This window comes from Ceratotherium simum, chromosome 11, assembly GCF_057802395.1.
Source record: "Ceratotherium simum simum isolate JZ-2026a chromosome 11, ASM5780239v1, whole genome shotgun sequence".
Taxonomy (NCBI): Eukaryota; Metazoa; Chordata; class Mammalia; order Perissodactyla; family Rhinocerotidae; genus Ceratotherium; species Ceratotherium simum.
Window position 1 is genome coordinate 73,670,072 of NC_141910.1, and position 23,305 is coordinate 73,693,376.

The window sequence follows — 23,305 nt, forward strand, 5'->3', positions numbered from 1 at the left end:
AATAAGGCACTTGATAAACACAGCTGGTGGCGATGGGCCAGGAAGAGGCCTTGCTGGTTGATGAAGGATTTGTGTAAAAGCCCTTAGCAACAAGTCTGCGCCTCTCAAATGTCCATGTTGATATCTGACACTTCTCCTTCTCTCAGTGTCGTGTGGGAGCCCACGGGAGATGGGAAGAAAGTCATCTCACTGGCGGACAACCACATTCTGCTGTGGGATCTGCAGGAGAGCTCCAGCCAGGCCGTGGTGAGTAACAAGAATTACACAGTGTTCGATGTTTGTGTTTTTTCCATTGTACCTTTCTGCTGAATTCAGAACACACTTCTTGATTTGTATATGTTTGGAATTTTGATGTTAATTATGAAATGATGACTGAATGATGATTGAATGATGATGAGGTGATGGTTGAGTGATTGGCTCTTGCGGGTGAGAGCCTTTCAGGATTGGGGCCTCAGAGCCGTGAACAGATATGGCACAGAACCCTGAAAGTTGACGAAACTCCCCCCTTTTGCCACAATTTGTCCAAAGGAGGTGGCGGGATATCCAAAAGTATATTCGTCTATTTCAAGTGTATTGTCTTTTTTTTTTTTTTTTTTTTTTAAAGATTTTATTTATTTAATTTTTTCCCCCCAAAGCCCCAGTAGATAGTTGTATGTCATAGCTGCACATCCTTCTAGTTGCTGTATGTGGGACTCGGCCTCAGGATGGACGGAGAAGTGGTGCCTTGATGCGCACCCGGGATCCGAACCCGGGCCACCAGCATTGCAGCGCGCGCACTTAACCACCAAGCCACAGGGCCGGCCCTGTATTGTCTTTTTAATTAATGGATTTTCAAAGTCTGTTGAGTTAAAATCACCCTTTTTTTTATTTAGATTTTTATTGATTTCAAAAATTTATATGTTTTCATTCAGAAATCAAACCCTCTGAGACATTACCATTTTGTATCCATGAAGTTGTAAAGGAAAATTCTGTTATTCTAAAGGAAAGTTCTGTTATTCTTAGAAACTTAATCTTCGAATAGCATTTTTCCTTCCTTCTCTCAGCCATTCTATCCCCTGTCTGTTTTTAATTACTTGGTTTCCTCTATGATGTGCATATTTCAGTATTAGACCAGTTATCTTTGGTTTTATCTTCCAGTGGGCAAAAGGCTCTTCTTATGTCTCCCACTAGGGCAGATGCCCATCAGTACTCACCTTTAGATTGTCAGGCAACTGGTAAATACACCCCCAAGTGGTGTTTTTTTTTTTTTTTTATTGATGTTTTAATGGTTTTTAACATTGTGAAATTTTGGGTTGTGCATTTTTGTTTGTCCATCACCATATATATGACTCCCTTCACCCCTTGTGCCCACCCCTCTCCCCCACTGCCCGTGGTAACCACAGTACAGTTTTCTCTGTCCATGTGTTGGTTTATATGAGTGAGATCATACAGTGTTTGTCTTTCTCTTTCTGGCTTATTTCACTTAACATAATACGCTCCAGGCCCATCCATGTTGTTGCAAATGGGACGATTTTGTCTTTTTTTATGGCTGAGTAGTATTCCATTGTATATATATAACACATTTTCTTAATCCAATCGTCAGTTGAGGGACACTTAGGTTGCTTCCACTTCTTGGCTATGGTGAATAATGCTGCAATGAACATAGGGGTGCATAAGCCTCTTTTGATTGTTGATTTCAGGTTCGTTGGATAGATTCCCAGTAATGGGATGGCTGGGTCATAGGGCATCTCTATTTTTAAGTCTTTAAGGAATCTCCATACCATTTTCCAGAGAGGCCGCACCAGTTTGCATTCCCACCAGCTGTGTATGAGGGTTCCTGTTTCTCCACATCCTCTCCAACACTTGTTTTTTGTCTTGGTGATTATAGCCATTCTAACAGGCGTGAGGTGGTATCTTAGTGTTGTTTTGATTTGCATTTCCCTGATGATTAGTGATGTTGAACATCTTTTCATGTGCCTATTGGCCATCTGTATATCTTCTTTGGAGAAGTGTCTGTTCATTTCCTCTGCCCATTTTTTGATCGGGTTGTTTATTTTTTTGTTGTTCAGTTGTGTAAAATCACCCTTTTTAACAGTCATAAAATACTGGTAGGAGCAGTCGTAAAATACTGACTTCAGGGTGTTGACTAGCTTTTTTCAAGTCTCTGCATGAGTTGTAAACATGGCGATAGACTGTGACCCGGTGACCTTGCAGCTTTCCTTCCTTTCACTCACGGGTGCACGGGCCTAAGGGTTTCGGCCATCAGACATATCAGCTGCTCCTGTACGCTTGGTCGTTGGACTGCTGGACCCGTGGGAGGCCGTCTCACCATCCCGTCCGGTGGCCCACGCGCCATCCTCGGTGTTAGTCACCCGGGGCAGGGGTAGCTGCATCTTCTCAATTCCCGCCAGCGCCGTTCCTTCTCAGACCTGTTCCTATTTAGCACTGACTTTCTTTGGAACCTGTTTTGCTTTCAAATATTCATTGCTTTAAATAGTTTGTCTTTCATGGGGTAAGTATTCTATTGATTGGTATATATACATTTTTATATTTGATTCCTTACAATTTCCTCTTTTAAAATGTGATTTTTACGTGTTAATAATTTCATTGCATTTGTTTATGTCAAAGTAACAACTTCAGAGAGAAAAATAAAAAAATCTGAAATGATAAAGCACATAATGTCACTCATACATGGGGAGACCCAATTGCTGCACACCATCGAGAGGGAGTCGCGAATAGTGTCTGGGACACATTTCTTCGTGGTGGTCTTGTCTTATATTTCTCTGTTCCTGTGATGCTTATTTAGCTCTTTCCCCTCATGGTCCCTTACAATATTAATAAATCCTTTCTTCACCCCTCTGAGTTGAAGAGATGACGTGAGTCATGATTTATCATTATCAATATGTGGCATAGAAGTCAGACTTTAAAATATGAAGGGCCCTGTTAAAGTTTTAAAACTCTGCATGGTCAGAAGAGAGTCTCATAGCCTTCAATGTGAAATTGAGAGTTGGCCTGTTTTTATAGCAAATAAATAATATTTAAGGGGAAAAAAATCACTATTTTTATTAAAATTTAAAAAAATAAGACATATCTCTATATCATGGAGTAGAATGCAAATTTTACCCAAACTCTTAGGATAAAACAGGGAACTTGAAGAAAACGTAGTGCCTAAGATTGCTTCCTGGGCCCCTGCAGGTCTGGGCGGAGACACCTTCATCATCTCCCACCTCTAGGGGCCTTGCTGGGGAGTCTGGTCAGAGGTGAAGGGAATCCCCCTCCTGCCCCCTTCCTCCAACTTGGACTTCAGTGGGGTGTTCTTGTGTAACTGTCAGTTTAAAGACAGAAAGGGAAAAACACTTTCCTGGTAAAGTGCCAGGCTTCACAGCAGGCTTTGGGGAGATTCTTGGGGTGGAGGGCTCAACTCCTGGTCTGAGAAGATGCCACACGGAGCCCTGTGAGTACCTGCCCCGCTCTGATTAGCAGGAGAATGGCAGGGAGAAAATAAACCTCCAGTCACGTACATTAGAATTCAGCAGGCTCTCGTTGCCCCGACTCTACAGTCCCATCCTGTAATCAAACTGTGGACGCGTCTTCAGACCCTCAGTCATCTCAGAATGATTTTACGGTGGGGTGATTAATCTGTAACTTATTTTCTGCAGAGACCAATTTAGTTTTCTCTCCCCCTTTTTCATCCGCTGTCAGCAGTTCTGTCAATATCACTTTGTGACCCTCTGCTGCAGGATTTCATACCGAAACCTTCCTATCGATTTCGGCCATCTTCACACCCAGCTCCTCAATTTTTTTTTTACTGTTTAAGGATATTGCCTTCTGTGGTGAATCTAATCTTATGCTCACTGCATCATTACCTTTTGCAATTAAATTGGAGGTTCTTTGCCATTTATAATCATTAGCAGAGCCCAGAGGAGGTCTGGAGGGGGAGGTTCCGTGGGGTCCCAGACCCTGATGAAGGCAGAGGGGATGCCTCCCTGTTTTGATCTGTGCTCATTCATCTCTAGGGTCTAGCGGCTTTCACTGGCTATGGAAATAAATAGCTTCTTTCAAGGTGCAGCGAGTGGCAGGGCAAAAGGAGGGAAGGTTGCCTTGGGGATCGGCTGCCCTCTTCCTTCTGCACACACATCACTGTAGGAGCTCCTGGAAGATGAACCCAGATCTCCCCTGCTCGGTGGTACAGGGCCTGAGGCGTTTCCATACAGGAGCACCTCTTTGAAGGAAGAGAATGGGCTGCAAGGGCACAGTGTTTTTTAGAAATTTTCTAATCCAAAGTTTAAAACGTTCCACAAAAGGATCAAATACACAAAATGGGAGAGAAGCTCGTAGTGAAGGAAAATCATTAAATGCAACTAGAGTCGTGTCTGCTGTGCCTGGAGATAGAAAACGTGTTTGTTGCTTGGGGACAAGAGAGAGTGCTGAGCAGAAGCGGAGCTGCCCTGAGGCCGAGCGGAGGCAGCGAGTCGGACCCTGGGGACCTTGGCCCCTGCTCCCCCGCCCTCACGCGGGTTGGTTATCGCCCCTCGCCGCAGGCATGACCCCCACCTTCCTCGCAGCTTGTGTGTCAGCCACATGTGGTAGGGCCGAAAGCAAGAGGCTTGTTCAGTTGGTTTAACCCCTTTAGTTAGTCTTGAAGTTTAGAACTTCGAGTCTGAGGCCTGACAGGCTGGGTTCAGTTGTCGGCCTGCTGTCCATCAGCAGTGTGGCCTTGGAAACCAACTCGTCTCAGACGCCGTTCCCTGCCTGGAGTCGAGAGGGCCCATCCCTGCCTTGTCGAGATGGTCGCAGGGACGTGCCTGGCACTTCTGTCCTCTGCGGTGACACCACCCTGGACAAAGACTGTGTTCCCAGCCTCCCTTGCAGCGTGGTGGATCTGGACAAATGGACGTGGGTGGAAATGGTCTCCTCGGCTTCTGGACAGTGTTCCTGAATGAGGGGACGTTTCCTTCACTTTTACATCCTTGCTCCTGGGATGTGGCAGTAGTGTGCGAAGATTTTCTCCCATTTTCTCACTTGTCCCTTCATCTTCTCAGGAGGATCTTTCACGGAGCAAAAGTTTTCATTGTCTTTTTTTTTTAAATAGACTTTAGTTTTTAGAACAGTTAATTTAGGTTCACAGCACAATTGAGAGGCGGGTACAGAGATTCCCCATGCACCCTGTCCCTTACATACCCACAGCCTCCCCCTTACCAACATCCCCACCAGAGGGTACATTTGTTACAGCTGATGAACCTCCATGGACACCTCATCATCACCCAGAGTTCACACTTACAGTAGGGTTCACTCTTGGTGGTGTACGTTCCACGGGTTTGGACACATGTACAATGACATGGATGGTCATTGTAGTGTCATACAGAGTATTGTCACTGCCCTAAAACCTTTGTGCTCCGCTTGTTGATCCCTCCTCCCAACCCCTCACAACCACTGATCTTTTTGCTGTCGCCATAATGTTTTCTCTTCCAGAATGTCATAGAGTTGGAATCATAGAGCATGTAGGCTTCTCAGATTGGCTTCTTTCACTTGGTAATATGCACTTAAGTTTCCTCTGTGTCTTTTCATTGTTTGACAGCTCTTTGTTTTTAGCCCTGAGTAATAGTCCCTTGTCTGGAAGATTTTCCCTTTGGTAAAGTCCATTTGTCAGTTTTCCTTCTGTGGATCCTGCCGTTGGTGTCAGGGCTGAGAACTCTCTAGCCTTGGGTCTTGATGATTTTCTCCTGTGTTTTTTTCTGAGAGTTTTATAGTTTGCATTTTACATTTCAGTCCGTTTCAGTCCATTTTGAGTGAATGTTGGTGGAAGATCCCTGTAGGCTTCCCTGGTGGGGGTTGGGCGAGGACAGAAGGCGAGGGCCTTCGCTGTCTCCGGTGGAGTGCAGGCACGCTGCTTTCTGTGGTGTTTGGTGGAGCAGAGCAGTCATTGTCTGGAAGCTTTCTGTATTGCCAGGCTGCCCTTCCCAGTCCTTGGGCTGGAGGGAGCAGCGTTTGTGGGGCTTTTGGGGTCTGTACCCACCGCTGTTTCCAGGTTGCGGCTTCTTCAGCCCAAGTCTGGGACATGCGGGAAGGAAGGCACAGGCCCTCCACCCTCAGCCCCAAGGGACCTCGGGCCCCAGGGCCCCTCGCTGGTCGGCCTTCTCTCCACCTTCCAGAGTCTCCTTATGTTTGTTTCATGTATGAAGCCCAGGGCTTTTGTTGTACTTAGTGGGAGCAACAGAGAAAAGTGCATTTACCCCACTGGAAGCACTGCTGCTTCCAGCAGCAGACGTCGCTGAAGAGAATTTGAAGGTCACTGCCCCTCCAGTAGGTGTCCTCCCTTCCAATCCTACGATGTCTGAAGATCTTGGAGAATATGGCAACTCTTTCACAGCCTCATTAGAGAGAAAAGTCCTAGCGCTCTAAGTGCCCAGTCGGTGTGGAATCCATCCTGTACTTTGGTTGTCATCAGCAAGTGCAGATGGCCCGTGTGGACAGGGAGCCAGAGGGCTCCCTGGGACTCCCCACAGCACCTACAGCGTGCCTGGGGGGTGACCCCATGTGTGACCAGGACTCATGAAGCATTTTGACACATCGTCATTCCTCCCTAATTTAAAGTAGTCCCTTTAAACAAGCACACAGACCTCAGGTCACTTGACAGATGAGAAGAGTAAAGCTCAAGGGGCTTTCTGAAGGTGGCACGGTTTGAATGACAGATCTGGGATGCAATTCAGGTTTGATTCCGGCCCATCCTCCACGAAAGTCTTTCCTGGGGGCTCCTGTGCTGCCCACGCCTTGCTTGCCTCCTCCAGAACTTGTGGCTCAGATTTGAATATCGTGGATAGTCAGTCACATTTTGTCCTCTGACAGTGGATTTGATGTTTGGAAACAGTCAAAAGTTATTTGGAGCAAAATCTGGTCAATAAGATAGTTAACCAAACTTTGTAAAGCTGGTTAGTGGAAAACATGTTAAAACTCAGTGAAAACTGGTTTTCTTGTGAGATTCATAAAAAGGCATTCCAAAACATTCTGAGAAGTATCTGCATCACTAAAATAAATAGAACCTTTAGAGCCACAGCTTTCAGACAGCAGTCATTTGAATTTATGTTTTAAGATATTTGTTTTTTTTTTTTTAAAAAGCCATGATGTTTAAGAAAAACACGGCATTTTGTAATTTTACCAAGTTGCATATCTTAATATCACAGCATAATAGCTACATGTATCTTTTGATTTTGTAAGTATTGAAGACAGCTGGTATTTTTTTAATCTTCCAGTTAGATCTTGGAAAAAAATCATTAAAAACCAGAATGGGCTAGGTGTTGGTGTCTAGCAAGTGAGTGCTTGTTTCCCAAGCTCTCCAAAGATTTCTTTCTGGTAATAAAGAGTAATCATACATCTTAAAAACTGAGTATATTTCAGAAAAAGCAGCTGCTAAACCTGGGAGGTTCCACGCGCGCCCACCGTCGGCACCAGGGTTTGAATTCTTACCACGTCCAAGAGCTGTTGGAAGTGTGATGCATGGCTGGGCCTTTGCACACGGATGCAGCCTCTGCCTTTCTGTAGTTTGCCATTCAGTTATAGTGTATAGGTGGTGCCTTTAATTTAAATTCTCAGGTTTCACTGAAATAGGCTGGGACAGGCGGGGCCCAGTGACTAAGGTGAGGGGAGTACTGCAGGCCACGAGACGTAAGAGGGAGAGGCTGAAGGCTGTGAGTCCTCCGGGAGTCCAGGCAGCATTCCGAGCTCCAGAATCAAGTCCCATTTCTGCCACCCGCTCACACAAAGTGTGACTTTGGGCAAGTTGCTTGGCCTGTCTAAGCCTCAGTGTCCACATCTGTAAGGTAGAGATCAATGTCCACATCTGTAAAGTAGGACAATTTAACAGTGGACTTTATGTGAGGACAGCATCCTCCACAGTGTCTGGTGCATGGCAAGAAATTGATACATACCTGTTGGGTGGATGGATGGATGGGTAGATGGGTGGATGGATGGATGGGTGGATGGATGGATGGATGGGTGGATGGATGGGTGATTGGATGGGTGATTGGATGGGTGGATGGGTGGATGGATGGATGGATGGATGGATGGATGGGTGGGTGGATGGGTGGATGGGTGGGTGGGTAGATGGGTGGGTGGGTGATTGGATGGGTGGATGGGTGGATGGATGGATGGATGGATGGGTGATTGGATGGGTGGATGGGTGGATGGATGGGTGGATGGGTGGGTGGATGGGTGGATGGGTAGATGGGTGGATGGGTGGATGGGTGGATAGGTGGATGGATGGGTGATTGGATGGGTGGATGGGTGGATGGATGGATGGGTGGATGGGTGGGTGGATGGGTGGATGGGTAGATGGGTGGGTGGGTAGGTGGATGGATGGAGGGAGGGAAAGAGGGAGTGAGGGAGGGAAGGAAGCATGAATACAAGGAGGGATGGAGTGGCTATAATACATGCTTTCCACAACTGGATTACAATTGAGGATCAGGTCACCCAATAGGATTCTAGTACAGAGGCAAGAGGTACAGAGGAGAGAAATTGAGATACCAAAAAGCAGCCTGTGTTTGCTTCATAATTAAATTACTCTCCCCAAGGTCAGCCAGTGATAATCACAATTCACACATGAAGGACACGGTGTGCTTTAAGTACTGCAGGGCTCTCAGTGTTTTCAGCCCTTGTTATTCTTCAAACAACATTGTTTTCTCTCTCCAAAGAATCAACTATAATTAGATCTATCTCTCCAACAGATCGCTAGTGTCTAATTGGTATGACAGAAATATTTGTTATATTCCAGTCCATCTTGGTCACAAAACTTAAATGTGCTCTTACAACCTTTGTAGTTTTGAGCATAGAGCTGAGGTCAAGCCCGCAGTTATGGGTGTAGGACACACATTTTTCTCTGTGAAGAGAGCTTGGGTCTGCTCTCAAAACCCTCACACATCAGCTCTGTGGAACCTGGAGCACTTCCTCCCAGGGGACAGAGTCCTTGGTGGGGTGTGGGAGCCCGCCAGCCCCACTGGGTCTGTAGGTCCCGTGTGAGCCACACTCAGGGGAAAAGGGGCAGGCCCGTCCCTGTGACCCTGGGCGTCATGGGGTGGGGGTGGCAGGGCCCACCTCCACTCTTCCTCCAGGCCCCTTGTGTGCCAGCTCCTGGCATCTGGGAACACAAGCCTCGGCAGCCGAGTGTCCTCCCGCGGTGAGCCCAGTTCTCCGTCAGATCCTTCTTCCTCTTCTTTTCCTTCCCTGTCGTAAAGGCAGCAGTGGGCCTCGGACTATCTTGCGGAATCTTGTTCCCACCACCACCCCATCAGATTCTGACAGACTCACCCTGTGGTCCAGAACGTAGCGACAGCCCCCTCCCTTCCGCTCTTACCCCTGAAGGTGGGTTGGAGCCCCAGGCACTGTCTGGACTCTTTAGCCAGGCCGCAAAGAGTCTAAGTAAGGTCACTCACTGGGAAGCACAGCTGGGACTCCAGCTTAAGGGGGTTTGTGTTCAAAGCTGGGGCTGGAATTCCTAGCCTGACAGAGGCAAGGGGTGTTCCCACACCTGTAGGAACCCTCTGTTAGTGTCATCTCAAATGGGCATCGTAGGCATGTTGGTTAGGATGCGTTTGGCTGCAGGACACAAGAAATGACTTAAAGAATGGGGAAGTTTTATTATCTGATGTAACAAGAAACGTGGAAGTAAAACGACACCAGGGTTGGTTAATTCAGTGTCTCCACAATATCAAGGACCCACCTAGTTTGCATGTTTCTGCTCTGCCATATCCATTTGACACTGCTGTCTCCTGTCATGACTACAAGGTGCCTGCAGTAGTTCCAGCCATCACATCCAGACTCCCACAACATCAACAAAGAGAAAGCCAAGTTCTTCCTTGTATCTCCCTCTGTTTGTAAGGAAAGCCTTTCCTGGAAGTCCCTCTGTGCCCTTGTCAGACACGACCACGTGTCCCTGCTAAACCGGTCGTTGGCAAGGGGAACAAGTTCTCATACTTGGCCTAGAGCAGTCTCTTAGTCCCTGGGGGTGGGAAGGGGCTTGCGATGCAGAGCTGTGCAGAGTCTGACAGGTGGAAGAGGGGCTCAGGTCACGGCTGTTGCACAAGCCAGCTGCTCCCACTTGGCGGTTCAGGGGCGCGGGCACACAGTGGGACTTGTCTGCATGGGGTGCTTCATGTCTCCCGCGGTCTGAAGCCACAGCCCTGCCATTGCCTGGCCTTGCTGTTCTCCTTCTAGAAGGTGGGACGGTGGCGTGTACTTTCCTGACGGGTTGTCCGTCACCCCCATGGCGGTCAGCAGGGACTTCTAGTCTGGTGCGTTCCCTCCCCGGGTCCGCGGGCCCCGGCGGCCCTGGGCCTTGGTTGCAGGGAGAGCCGCTTTGTCTTTGGGAATCTCGTGCTGAGACTCTTAAACGTGCTGCGTGAACCTCTCCTGACAGCGCGGGTCAGCATTTTGTTGCTTAGAAGGCGTGTTCTTTTGTTCACATCTGCATTAGTACCGTCTCCCATGAGGCTGCCGTTTAGGTGTCAGCTGACACAGCTGGACCGAGGGCCTGGGTTCCTTCCAGGCTGTTGGCCAGAGGCCGCCCTCAGTTCCTTGCCCTGTGGGCCTCTGCAGCGTGGCAGCTCGCTTCACCAAATTCAGGGAGACAGACTCAGAATCTCGTATAATCCAACCATGGGACACCCTCAGCGTTGAGGCATTCTTTTGGTTAGAAGCCAGTTCCCCAAGGGGTGGGGATCACGCAGGCCGTGAAGACCAGGGGTGGTGCGGTGGGGCTGCCTTAGACGCTGCCTGCCACAGACGCTTCTGCCTCCGGCCTCCTCAGCTGACAGGTGAGTCTTCCCCAGCTCCAGGACACCCCGATGGCCGACTCCTCTGCCCGACTGAGTCAACACCACCTGGCCTGTCCGTTAGTCTCCGACTCCCAGCATGCACCCTGTCCAGTCGTGTGTTCATGTCTCCTGTCTCTCTGCTTCGTTGATGATTTTGTCTTCGCAGGAGTACCTTACTCCTGAGTTCTGTGTAGCCTTCACGCCCTCTCGAGTTCTGAGTCCTCATTAAACCTTTCTCTGGTTGCTCCAGCTGGATGAGTTCTGCTTTTCTGAAATCTGTTTAAAATTACATTATTGTTTTACCCTGGCCTTGCTACTCGCTAGCTGGTTTTTTTATCGTACTATTATTTAATCTCTCTGTGCCTTGGTTTCCTCCTTGTAAAATGGGGATATTAGTGTATACATCATGTGCCTGTGATGATCTAACTAGGATGTGACCATGCAGTGGCTGATAACCAGTTCTGTTGGTTTTACCACCCCACTTATGTGTTTCCTTTTGTTGAGTGCATTCGCCTCTGCAGCCAGGCAGTGAGTGGGCCAGAGCTGAGAGGCCGTCTGACCCTCGTCTGCCTCCCTGTCCCTGGTAGCACTCAGCAGGAACCCAGGGCCACTCAGTAAATACTTGTTGATGGTTGCATGGTTGGTTGCTGGTTGGTTGATGGATTAATTAATTAACTAACTTATTGTTTCAGAAATCTGGAATCATCCACCAGCTAGAGTTCAGAATACCTTTACACACTGCGGGTTTTGGAAGCAGACAGTGCTTTGTTTTGCCAAGTTAACCTCTCAGGGAGTCCTGATGGACTTAGACGGAGATATTACTGCAGAGAGCTTGGTGACAGTGTCATTCTGTCAAGGATCCAGCTTGGGTTGCTTTGCTCAAGGTTACAGATTATCTCTTTTTGGGATGGTTTTATGGTGTCTTCCCACACCAGCCTTTTGGAGAATTCACTCCGTTGAACTTACATTACCGGTTTCCTAAAGCTATGACCTTATGTTTTATCTTTCTGAAGAGTTTGATAATGAATCAATTTGTTTGATAGAAAATTAATTAGAACACTGAATGTTGATTAGTTAGAAAATATATTCAGCCTTTTTATATTCCCGCTTGTTGATCTTATATACATATATTTTAGCGTTTTGGTGTGATCAATGAATAATCATTAGCTTGATAAGTAAGTCTTCAGAAAACTGAAATAGCACCTTGAAAATTGTGTTTGACTAATGTTCTTCCTAATGAGGATACTACAAAAATATTTCTTAGCTCACGTTGTCTATGTGGAGGTTAAAACATTGACCCTAAGGATGAGTTGGAGAAGTTAAAGCCAGAAGGGAGCTCTCCCGTGTCTGAGGTACTGTGCATTCTAGAAGCGTTTTCAGTGGTTGAGAGGGTGTTGCCACTCACCCTCCTCTTTAGGTAACTCTGTCCTGTCCCTGCTATGGGAAGGATCTGCTTTGACCTCCTCCCAAGTGGGCTGTTACTGACCTCTTTCCTGTGGCTGAGGGTTTGGGTCCCACGTCTTGAGGACCCCCCACCATTTCCTTCTCTTCCGTGGCTTGTGGTGGCTCCGGTGTGATGGCCTGCACGCTCTGCGCGTCCCCTCTGGGCTGCACGTAGGGACCAGGCCCCCCTCTGTGGTCGCCGGAGCTCAGCTTCTCCGTGATGACCCAGGCGAAGCTTCCCCAGCCATGCACCCTGCACCTAGAGTGAATTTCCTCTGCTGCAAAGACAGGAAAGAAAGAGAAGCTGTAAAACCCGACGTGCGTGGTTCCTGAGGGTGTGCTCAGACCCCAGGGTTCTCACGTTCTGTGGTCCTCCCTGCTGCAGGCTTGGGCTGTGGCCTGCTCTGCCAGTGCTGCAGGGACGGGGGGCACACAGGCCCTGCCTCGCCGGGCAGCCTCCTCCCCGTTCCCGCAGTCGCTCTGTGCTTCCTGACGTCCTGCCTGGCCTCTGGCCCTGGCCTGCGCTTCTGCCCACGCTGCCGCCCGGTGTCTTCCCCGGCAGGGCGCTGCTGTGTGTCCTGTCCCCGCAGTGCCGCCGAGGCCTCCCTGCAGACGTGTGGGCTGGCGGTCACGGCCACAGCCCCCTTTCCCGCTGAACCCCGCTGTCCTTAGCCCGGGGAGCTCTGCTGCCCTCAGACGCGGCTTTCTCATTGTTCTGGTTTCTGCCTCTGCCCTCGGCCACGCTGCCTGCCATTTGTGCCTTCTGCATCCCAGGCCCCCCAGGCCTGTCTCGATGACAGCTGCTCCTAGAGCCTCCCTGTCCTCAGGCGGTATGAATGTGATCCCCTTGAGTCCCCAGATGCTGGGCCTGCGCTTTCCTCCCACCCCGTGTTCTAGTAATCGTTCCTATTTCATCCTCTCTGTCGCTGCCATGCCTAGCATCATGTCCCCCACGAGTAGGAACGTGGTCCAGATTTCTTGCGTGGGACAGAAATTGCCCTTTCACTGTGTGGAGAGAGGATTAGTGAGTCGCGCTTGATCTGTGTAGCGGCAGACAGACATTTGCACTGGAATTTTGTAAAACAAAAGCTCCAGCTTTTCCAAGGAGACCTGCTCTGACTCCTCACCACATCGTTGGGTTGTGGGGAGTGGGCAGTGGGCTGGGCCCAGCAGGGCTCCCATGAGCCTGGAAGGCGCATGGTGGCAGCATCAACATCGACTGCCGGCCGCGCCCAGTCTTGGGCCGCCGGTGTGCGTGTTTCCTTGGAGATGGCCGTCGTTGTCCCAGCTTCCTGCACAGGCGCTGCCATCCTCTGCCCAGTGCCCCTGCACAGACACACACGCCGCTCATCTCGTGAACCTCAGGCCTTTCAGCCCCCGTGGGAGGGACACGTGAGGCAGGAGTTGAGCGAGGCCATGATGTGCTGGGACTGGAGACTCATCGTCCACATAATATGCTAAATCAAGAAAGCAGGAAAATTGATTTTTTGGAGAAAGATTTTCTGGGACAAGTTGAGAGAAGAGGTGAAATGCTTCTCCTGCTGGGCCGTCAGCGTGCCCTCGGTCCGTGACCTCTTACTGCAGTGTTACTAGAATAAAAGGGATTCATGCTGAAAAATCATTTTTTAAAAATGTCACCACTGTCATATTTTTCACCTGGGCAAGTCTCTCTGGAGAAGAAAGGGGATGTTTTCCCCTGAGTTTCCAGTCAAATTCCTTTATGCTGACCGCTCGCTCCATGGGGCCGCCCCAGGCCTGTCCATCTTGGGTCTGGGCGCTCGTACTGCACCTGTGCTGCAGGGGCCCCCATAAAGCACGGAGATGGGGCCGCAGGACCCAGGACGGTCAAAAGGGACGCTTACTGCCCCTAGCACCTCCTTTAACCCTCCCTCGGGCCTCTCTCCAGAGCTGCGGCGGCATGCCTCCAGGTCCCTTCTCCAGGGCTCCTAAGAAAGAGGCTGGTGTTGAAGTGATGGTGAGCTCATGTGCGCTTTGGGATCCAGGGGGGACGTGTGGCAGAGAGAGCCACAGACACAGGCCCGTGGTGCTTTCCCTGCCTCGAGGAGTCACCTTGTGGATAGATATCAGACCAGAAATGGAGATGACAATGTAGCCAGTATGATATGCCTTTGTGCGTAGAGTCCCAGGCGGGCAGCTGGGTGGGGCAGGAGGTGAATAAGGCCAGGAGGGAGCTCGTCTCCCAGGCACATAGCTGGGGGCCCCTCTGACTCTCAGGAGGTGGAGATTTGCACCCCAAGAGACAGTCCCCGTGGGTGTCTCGAGGTCTTCTCATTACCTGTGAGGTTAATTCGCCTCTGTGTAACGGATTTAGAGATCCTCAGGAGCGAGGGGGGATGCGTACTGAGAACAATGTCTGATCAGGTTGCACCTGTTTGTCCCTCTGTCGTCTGGAATCGCTGTGTCTCTGTCTTCGGGAGAAGCCAGGTGTTTGCATTATGTCACCCTGTTGTCTTCAAGTTCGAGCTGATTATCTCTAATCACACACTTGCAAGTCCCGTTTCATAGAGGTCTATCAGTGTGCTTTCTGGGGGCCAGCCCTGTGGCGTAGTGGTTAAATTCAGCGCGCTCTGTTTCGGCGGCCCAGGTTTGCGGGTTCATATTCCACGCGCGGACCTACACCACTCGTCAGCCATGCTGTGGCAGCGTCTGACCTACAAAATTAAGGAAGATGGGCACAGATGTTAGCTCTGGGCTAGTCTTCTTCAAGCAAAAACAAAAAAAAAAGAGAAAGATTGGCAACAGTTGTTAGCTCAGGGCGAGTCTTCCTCAGCAAAAAAAAAAAAAATGCTTTCTGGTTTTTGCTGTGCTCAGTTTTACCATTTTTTCCAAATGAGGTTCAAACATTCTTGCATTTTAAGGGAAGGAACCAAAGGCAGAGCTTCCTAATAATTTTCGATAATATCCTGTGAGTATAGGATATCCTCTTAAATTCTCTGAAAAGAGTTCAAATTACTTTTCTTTTATTCTTCCTTTGAAAACATCACCAAATTCACAGCTGGCCAGTTCAGCGTCGCTGGAAGGGAAGGGCCAGCTGAAGTTCACCTCAGGACGCTGGAGCCCGCATCACAACTGCACCCAGGTGGCCACAGCAAACGACACGGCCGTCCGAGGGTGGGACACACGGAGCATGAGGTCAGTGACCGCCATGAACCCATGGACTCGCCCTGGGAGCCTCCCCTCTCTGTCCCCTCTTCATCCCCGAGTCAGAGGTGTCGGGGGCATGTGGCTTGTCTCTCTTGCTCTCATGTTTGTGGGAAATCATAGCCTCGTTCTGTTTCTCCACCCCAACTTGAGCTGGCACATCCATTGTCGTGGGACCGTCATTCCTTGGTCAGTTGTTTAATGTTCCACGTGGATGTCCCTTCACGGTGGCGTTTTATAATGAGAATGAAGATGGGGCTTTTGCAACCCCTCACGAATGGGCCGGCGGCCGCCGGCTCTCGGTCTCCGTGGTTAGCGCCCACAAGCTGAGAGTTACAGTCCCCTGGTTAAGTTACAGAGTTGTCTGTGACCCTTTCTGTGCCTTTAAGATACACACCTATTGGATAATCATAGTTTGTCATTTAAGTCATTATACGCAACAGCCAGCAGTTCTAATGGAACAAATAAGAGCAATTTTTCTCTTCCAGGTGTGGTTTTGATAGGCAGAAGAATGATGGTGTGCACATCTGTTGTCATGGCAACAGGAGCCCGTGCAACCTTTTTTAAGATACAGTTTATCCCCTCAGCACACCATAATTTATCACTAAGCTGCAAAGACGGATATCACAAAATAACTGTGTTGCCTTCAAGGGTAGGGACACAACTTTAAATTTGGTTCCGTGGCCCCTCTGAAAACTCTAGGCTAATAAATAATCAGTCACCACTTCTAGCATGTGTGTATCTGCACCAAGGACTTGTGTGGTTTCACAGTCAGAAGCTGAAAGCCGTGGACGCAGACCACGAGGAACATCTGGAGCACATCTCTCCAGGTCCTGTCGCCGTCTGTTCCTCTGTTTTCATTGTTCTTTAAAGGATGTGAAGAATTTCAGTATCTAAAGAAGAAACTCAAAGACTGGCATTAGGGACCCTAACAGCGATAACAGACGTGGCTTTGGGGGTGACGTCCTGTAGTCACCTTTGTGCCCGGTCGTCTCTTTGGGATGGTGGGCAGCGCAGGGGCGCCATGGCTCCTCTCGTCGACTGTTGCTGCTGTTTCTGCAAACAGCTGTGGTTGTTATTTAGACACGGTGCTCTTGGTGTTTCTTCTAGATCATATACTTTTGTATTACAATTGCTGCCACCGGAGCATGGAGTGACCCCTGGTAAATACTCCGTGCATATGTGACTGCCCACCCAGTTCCTTAGGACTCTGCCAGATTTAAAATTTTATATGTTTTCCTGTTTCACTTGGAAGATCTTAAGGTTTGGGGTATCTTATTTTAGGAAAAAATATTAGGGTATTGGAAAGCTGCAGGATATAAAAACCAGTTGATGATTTATAAATGGTTTAGGGCTGGAAAATCCAACACAAGGGAAAAAGATGAAGAGGACTGAGCTTGGAGAGGAGAGAAACATGAAGGCAGTACGTGGTGATGGTCTTCAGAATCGAGAAGAGATTAAGTGATTGTGGGAGAGAGAAGTTACACCCGAGGGAGGCAATGGAGAGGGTGGTATGGACAGAGACGTCACAGGAGTGGACGGTGGGCCTGGCAGAGTGGGCCCTGCCCCATCCTGACTGGTGCAGGCCTTCCATTTCTGGCCACAGTCCAGCCTCACTGGAGGACCTGCCGCTCTGTTTTGGGTTTGTGACGTCAGAAGGAGCCGATATCATAGACGGAATGGTCTGATTTCAGACCCTGTAGGAGCAGCGGGAGTCAGGGCTTCAGTTAGGTGTGTGTGTGTGCGTGCAGATGCAGATGTGTGCACATGTGTGTGCATGTGCTCGTGCATTTGTGCTTATGCGTTTGTGTGTGTGTGTGTGTGTGCACATGTACCTTAAACAGCCGTGTGACTGATTCCACTCCTCGCCTGCGTCCCGGTGTGTGGATCGGGGGGTTGCACTGGAGCATGGTGAAGGCGCCCCCAGTGTTGGCATCCGCGGTGGTGTGAATGGATAAAGGACAAGCCTGGCCGTGATGAACACTGTCTCCGTCATTGTTTTGGTAGCTTTTCCAACAGCATTGTATTCTACCTTCCCCCCGTCCGTTTTTCTTTTCTCTTCTCACTGCATCCTGCCAGGAATTTGTCAGGTGTCCTTTCCAAAAGTCTGTCTCCGCCTCTCCATGGCAGTCACTGTCCCTCTGGCTCGCTCTCATTCTTGAGATTCCAAGTCACATTTTTTGACAACCACAAACCAGCATCACTTGCACAGCTTGCCGAGGACCACAGATGCGCTCCTGGAGAAACCGCAGCCTGTGTCACCGCTGCGAGAGGTGCCGCGGTGGGGCACCAGGCTCCCTGGCGTCCGCAGCCCCTTCTGGTGTCTGAGCCCGGCCTTCTCGAGTGGGGGAGCCCCAGGCTGGATGCCGTCAGGGGACTAGCTGTCCGCCAGGGCCGGGCGTTAGATGGGGTCTGAGAAACGTACGAGTCTGCAGAGTCAGCAGCTTTTCATAACCCACTGCGTCTTATGTACGCTCTTCTCTCTTTCTCCCACAGCCAGATATACTGCATAGAGAACGCCCACGGACAGCTGGTGCGGGACCTCGACTTCAACCCCAACAAGCAGTACTACTTAGCTAGCTGTGGGGATGACTGCAAGGTGAAGTTCTGGGACACTCGGAATGTCACTGAGCCTGTGAAGACCCTGGAGGAGCATTCCCACTGGTAGCGACTTCTTTGTGTGCTGCCTTAGGGAAGAGGGGATTATGTAATTTATTTTGCTAATTACTCTACCATTTGGAAAGGCACAAACCAGCTTAGTTTGTGCTGCTGTGAATCATTCAATCAACCCAGTTTTATTTTTCCTAAAGAAACACTAATTCCAAATCTGAATGTTTGTGATTTCATAAACGTAGGAAAAGAAGAAAAACATTAGATTCTGTTTTCTCTTGAAATAGTGCCGGTTCAAATATGCAAAAATAAACGTGCACAGATGTTCACGAGGCATTGTTTGCAATGCAGGGAGGCTGGAAACCGCCCAAGTGCCCATCAATAGGGGATTGGTTAAGTCAATCCAGTGACATCCATGCACTGGGGATGGTGCCGCTGTCGAAGAGTGTGAGGAATGGCCTGTGTACAGATATGGAGAGTGCCCAAGATCGGTCATTCTCCTCAGAATGTTATCTGAATGTTTACCATATGCTGGGTACTTTTTGCTAAGTAAGTGAAAGAGGTCAAGTCATAGAATAGTGTGCATAGTATGAGCCAGTTTTTATTCAAATGAAGTGTGTGTGCTTTTGTGTGTGTGCGTGTGTATGCTTGTGTGTGCATATTTCTGTGTGCATGGTTGTGTGCGTGCTTGTGTGCATGCGTGTGAATGCTTGTATGTCTGTAAGTGTGTGCCTTTGTGTGCATGTGTGTGCTTGCATGCGTGTGTGTGTGTGTGCCTGCAGAGGAAACGTCTAGAAGGGGAAGAGCCAAGCTGCTATTGGAAGTCCTCGCTCAGGCCGAGGGGGCACATCGTAGACCTTCTGTGGTCCATGTCTCTGAATTCTTTGCATTACTTAGCAGAAGCCATATTGTTTCTGCAATCAGGAAGTTTAAAAAACCCACAATGCTAGTGTACGGTTTGACAAATTCAGTAAGTTGCTGTAATGACTGCAGTCTGAGGAGAAACTCACGTCCTCCCGGCCTCTGCCTGCGGGCTGTGAGGCTCTCCACTGCCCCTTGGGCCCGCAGACCCGTGCATGGCGGGTGGCTCAGCTCTCTGAGCTCGCTGGCGTGTGTGTGTCAGAGGAAAGCTGGGCCCAGCGCCCCAAGCCCAGAGATCCACTCCTGGACCCCGTGGCAGCTGTTCACGAGAAGTTGCCTGGGGTTTGGCTTCCTGTTGCAGGTTACCTCTAACCCTTCTTTTGCTTCTGGGCCATTTTTATTTTTAGGACTTTAGAGAGCCAGTCTGGAATACTGAGCAGTAAGCCTTCCTCTCCCTCTGAGGTCTGTGCTGCCTTTTGGTCCGTCTGTTTGTTGGGATTTAAGAGCAGGCTTTAGAGAAGCATGCGGTGAGCCTGCCCTTCTGCTGGGAACGGCCTCACCTGAGGACGTGCGGCTTGGGATTGTTGTCTGGTGGTGATAGAATCATCTCCTTGCCTCCCAGGGTGTGGAATGTCCGCTACAACCACTCACACGACCAGCTCGTCCTCACGGGCAGCAGTGACAGCAGGGTCATCCTCTCCAACATGGTGTCCATCTCCTCCGAGCCCTTTGGCCATCTGGTGGACGACGATGACCTGAGTGACCAGGAGGAGCGCCGTCCAGAGGACAAGTAAGAGCACGCGTGGCCCTGGGTGGTGCGGGAGCTTCCTGTTCTCGCAGACTGGCTGTGCGCCCGGGGGCTCGTGTCAGACGGCGTGTGGTTAGGGCGGCACCCCCACTGCGGGCATGGAGCCGCGGTCCTGGAGGTGATTAGCACCCAGGATGCGGGACGTTGCAGTTTGGTCAGGTTAGCTAACGCCTTCTGGTGTGGTTTAAAATGTGTATCTGTTCGCCGTGTTTCCATTTGCTTATTGAACGCTGTGCATAAGATTTTAAAGACTGTTGCTAGTCTTTCAGCTGCAGCTTCAGTGATCATGAAAACCGGTATCCATCGATCCTCATAATAGTCCCTGTGAGAGAGATCATTACTGGGTCCTTCCTCGCTGTGTGGACTTGAGGTGTGCGGTTCACAGGTGTTGACTCTTGGCCCTCGCTGGCTGGTGGCAGGGCGGGGACGCAGGCCAGCCCCCTGAGCCCCAGTCCCGGGTCTGCTCCACACAAAGTGTGCTAAACCTCGATGCATGTTTTCACAGTCGCACCATCTTGGTTGTATATTTTCCAAAAACTCTTTCCTATGCCCTGTTTTCTGATCCTAATTGCATCCACTCAGGGGCCATCTCTTCAAATTGGGGCTCACACATAGGGGTCCTGGGGATTTGGGCCTCAGGCAGGTCACACTCCTGGTGAATGTAGAGCAGGGTGCTCCGTCCCGTGCCGGGGCTCCTGGCTGTGAGCCGAGCGCGGCTGTGGCTTCCCTGAGTGGGAGACGGAAGCGGGGAGAGCCCGGCGTCTTCTCTTGGCGATGTGGGTGTCAGAAGGGAAGGCCACTTGTGTCTAGAGTGGATTCACTTTCGTGTGTGGCAGCTGCGTCCTCCCTCGTGAGTGAGCCCGACTCAGATGCCCCACAGAGTCATGGCTCCTGGATCCCCAGGGAGGAGGTTCTGGAACAAACGCGTCGAGTGGAACAGTGTGAGCCCTCAAGTACAACAGGGGTTTGCATTCTGAGATTCTTTCCACCGTTCTATGTCTGAATTCTTCTCTGCCACCCGAGCTGTGCCCAGGACCACCCTGTGAGAAGACGCTGTGTTGGAGCCTCCTCCAGTGGTGATCTACTGATGCGTCTGTCTCTTGACTCAGTTGTCTTTCTGTTCCAACTAGAAACACAGTATTTAGACAGAATTGCAATGGGTCCAGTCAGCGGTCTCCCATCATGCAGCGGGTGTGGTGTTCTTTGCCGTCCTCTGCTCAGGGCCCAGTGGAGTCCGTGTCCCGTCCCTGTGGGGAGAAGGCCGATCGCCCCTCAGTTGGCGCCTGTGTGATCCACGGGCGCTGCCCCCACACGGCGGCTGCAGAGAAGCGTGAGGAAGGCAGAGCTCGTGGCAGGCAGACATGCCAGGCACCATGACATCAGCGCTCGGTGTCCCCTGATTTCCTGCAGTCCTGCTCCCGGGGCTTGTCTGTAGGTCTCACTGAACTCAGGAGACTAGACTTCCCCAAGAGGATGTGTAGGTGGTGTTGGTAACAACGCCCCAGCGGGCACGGACGGCCGCCTCCAGGAAAGGCCAGGCATGGCGATGCGTTTCCGGGTGGGTCAGAGCACAGAGCTGAGCACAGGGCAGGACGTGGACGGCGGGCGTGTCTTGGGGAGAAGCCTCGTCTCCCTGCAGAGAATCCAGGGGCACTGAGAGCGCCATGTGCACTGTGAGTAGAAATTGTCTGTGAAATGGGAGAAGTGCCTGAGGAGCCTATGCCGGGTTGAGAGTGGCCCCTGCACCTGGGCGGGTTTGGGTGTCAGCCCCCAGAGCAGAGAGTCTGAGGTGTCCCAGCAGCAGGCCCTCGATGCCCTCAATGCTCATGTTCACACGTGGGTGTCAGGCATGTGAGCGGCACCTGGTCAGGTTTCCCAGGGAAGGAAAGCTGTGACCCAAGTTTAAAGGGAGGTGACGTGGGACAGTGTTGTAAATGAGGGCACTGCAAAGCCCAGGGCTGGGACCAGCAGGCTCCTTCCCTCCCGGCTGAGGGGGTGTCCTCGCTCCAGCCAGCTCTGCACTGTCGGGCCCTGAGCGGGCTCCCCACGCCCGGCCCGGCCTCTCCACATGGTGAGGGGCTGCACGGGCCAGTCCCCCAGGTCCCTTCTGCTCAGACGTCACAGGAGCTTCTCATCATTCTTTACTCAGCCCCATGAACATCACTGTCCTCTGAACCAAGGAGGTGCCTCGTAGATCACCAGGCACCCACGGTTCCAAAGCCATCGCAAACAAAATGCTGCCAGGTGAAACATGGATTTCCATGAGCCACTTCAGAAGGCCACTCTTCATGGCGCGGGGAGGGTTTACGTGCTCCTGCCGCTGCAGGAGCGACCCCCTCGGCCCAATCTAGGCCCCTGGGATTCTTTCCATCATGCAGGTGGGGAGACTGAGGCTCGCTGTCGCCTGACCTGAGCAGGGCCTGCCTGCCTCGCTCACACATGTCTCTGGTGCCTTGCAGGAGTCAGGAGCCCCCACAGGACAGCGTCATCGCGACCTACGAGGAGCACGAGGACAGCGTGTACGCCGTGGACTGGTCCTCGGCTGACCCCTGGCTGTTCGCCTCTCTGAGTTACGACGGGAGGCTGGTCATCAACAGGGTGCCCCGGGCGCTGAAGTATCACATACTGCTCTGACCCATCCTGACTCCTCCTCTGGCAGTTTCTCGAAGTCGTGCAGCTTTCTGGAAGTAATCAGTTTTCCGAAGAGCTCCCTCTCCGGGACAACCAGCCTTGCTTCCTCTAGTGCGAGCGTTTACGAATAACGGTGGAGCTCCTGCCGACGACACAGCACACACCTGAGTCCTGTCTCCCCTCGCTCCAGATGGAAGCGTTGTCCGGGACACCGTGCTAGGGATGCGAGCCATCGTTATGTGACTTGGCGTCTGCCCGGTCACTGCTCACTTTCTCTTCTCTCCTTTAAGGATGTTGGGAGTTTCACTTTAAAAAAATCTTTCTGTTTTCGTAAATTAACTCGTCTTTCTTTTGAGATTAAACATGAAATAAATGAGCAAGGCCATGCTGCACAGGCTCCTGGCTCATTCTTCCAGGAACTCTGCCCTCGGACGGCCTTGTTGCCTGGTGTCTGTTCATTTTCTGTGTCCTGGCCCAGAAAAGGGGCCGAGGGGCTGTCCACACAGGCTCCACTCGTCCACAGCTCTCTGGAGCTGGGGTGTGTCCTGGGCTGTGTCCCGGGGCCGTGGAGTTTGGGCCGGCAAGTGGGGGAGCACTGAGCATGTTCGTGACCAGGTGTCTCCCATCAGCCTCGGGCTGTCCCTGTGTGCTGATCTATGCTGGGTCCTGCTCCTGTTATGCCGATGGCACTGGAGATGCGGCTCCTTGTCACCCGAAGTCACACTTGTGCTCCTGGGTCACCCAGCACTCTTCCTCGTGGAAATCCCGCATCGTCGTGTCATCCCACTCCTTGGTGATCCTAAAGCACCGGTCGCTCGGACTCTTGACCGTTCCCTCCTCCCGTGGGTCCGCAGGTCTGTTCTGGGTGCACCGCAGACGGTGAGTGCTGGGCTCTGACTCCCTGTGGCCTCCATCCAGCCAGGTGTCCCTGCAGGAGCCTCATCTCCACCCAAGATCCCTGGTTTCTTCTTCTGTAACAGGAGAGAAGGACTGGAGTAGCTCCCTG

The 23,305-nt window shown here is 50.9% G+C and overlaps 1 protein-coding gene across 2 annotated transcripts in view; it reads left to right on the forward strand.

Annotated features, from left to right (window-relative positions):
- The window catches only part of EIPR1 (EARP complex and GARP complex interacting protein 1), a 147,555-nt gene extending 124,866 nt beyond the window's left edge, over positions 1 to 22,689 (forward strand). For both annotated transcript variants that reach the window (XM_087437196.1, XM_004436439.3), the window contains 5 exons: positions 147 to 246; positions 15,244 to 15,380; positions 17,886 to 18,053; positions 19,483 to 19,650; positions 22,128 to 22,689. In XM_087437196.1, coding sequence (XP_087293322.1) covers positions 147 to 246; positions 15,244 to 15,380; positions 17,886 to 18,053; positions 19,483 to 19,650; positions 22,128 to 22,302 — 748 coding nt within the window. In that variant the 3' untranslated portion in view covers positions 22,303 to 22,689. The remainder of the gene's footprint in view (positions 1 to 146; positions 247 to 15,243; positions 15,381 to 17,885; positions 18,054 to 19,482; positions 19,651 to 22,127) is intronic.
- Positions 22,690 to 23,305: the final 616 nt, after the last annotated feature.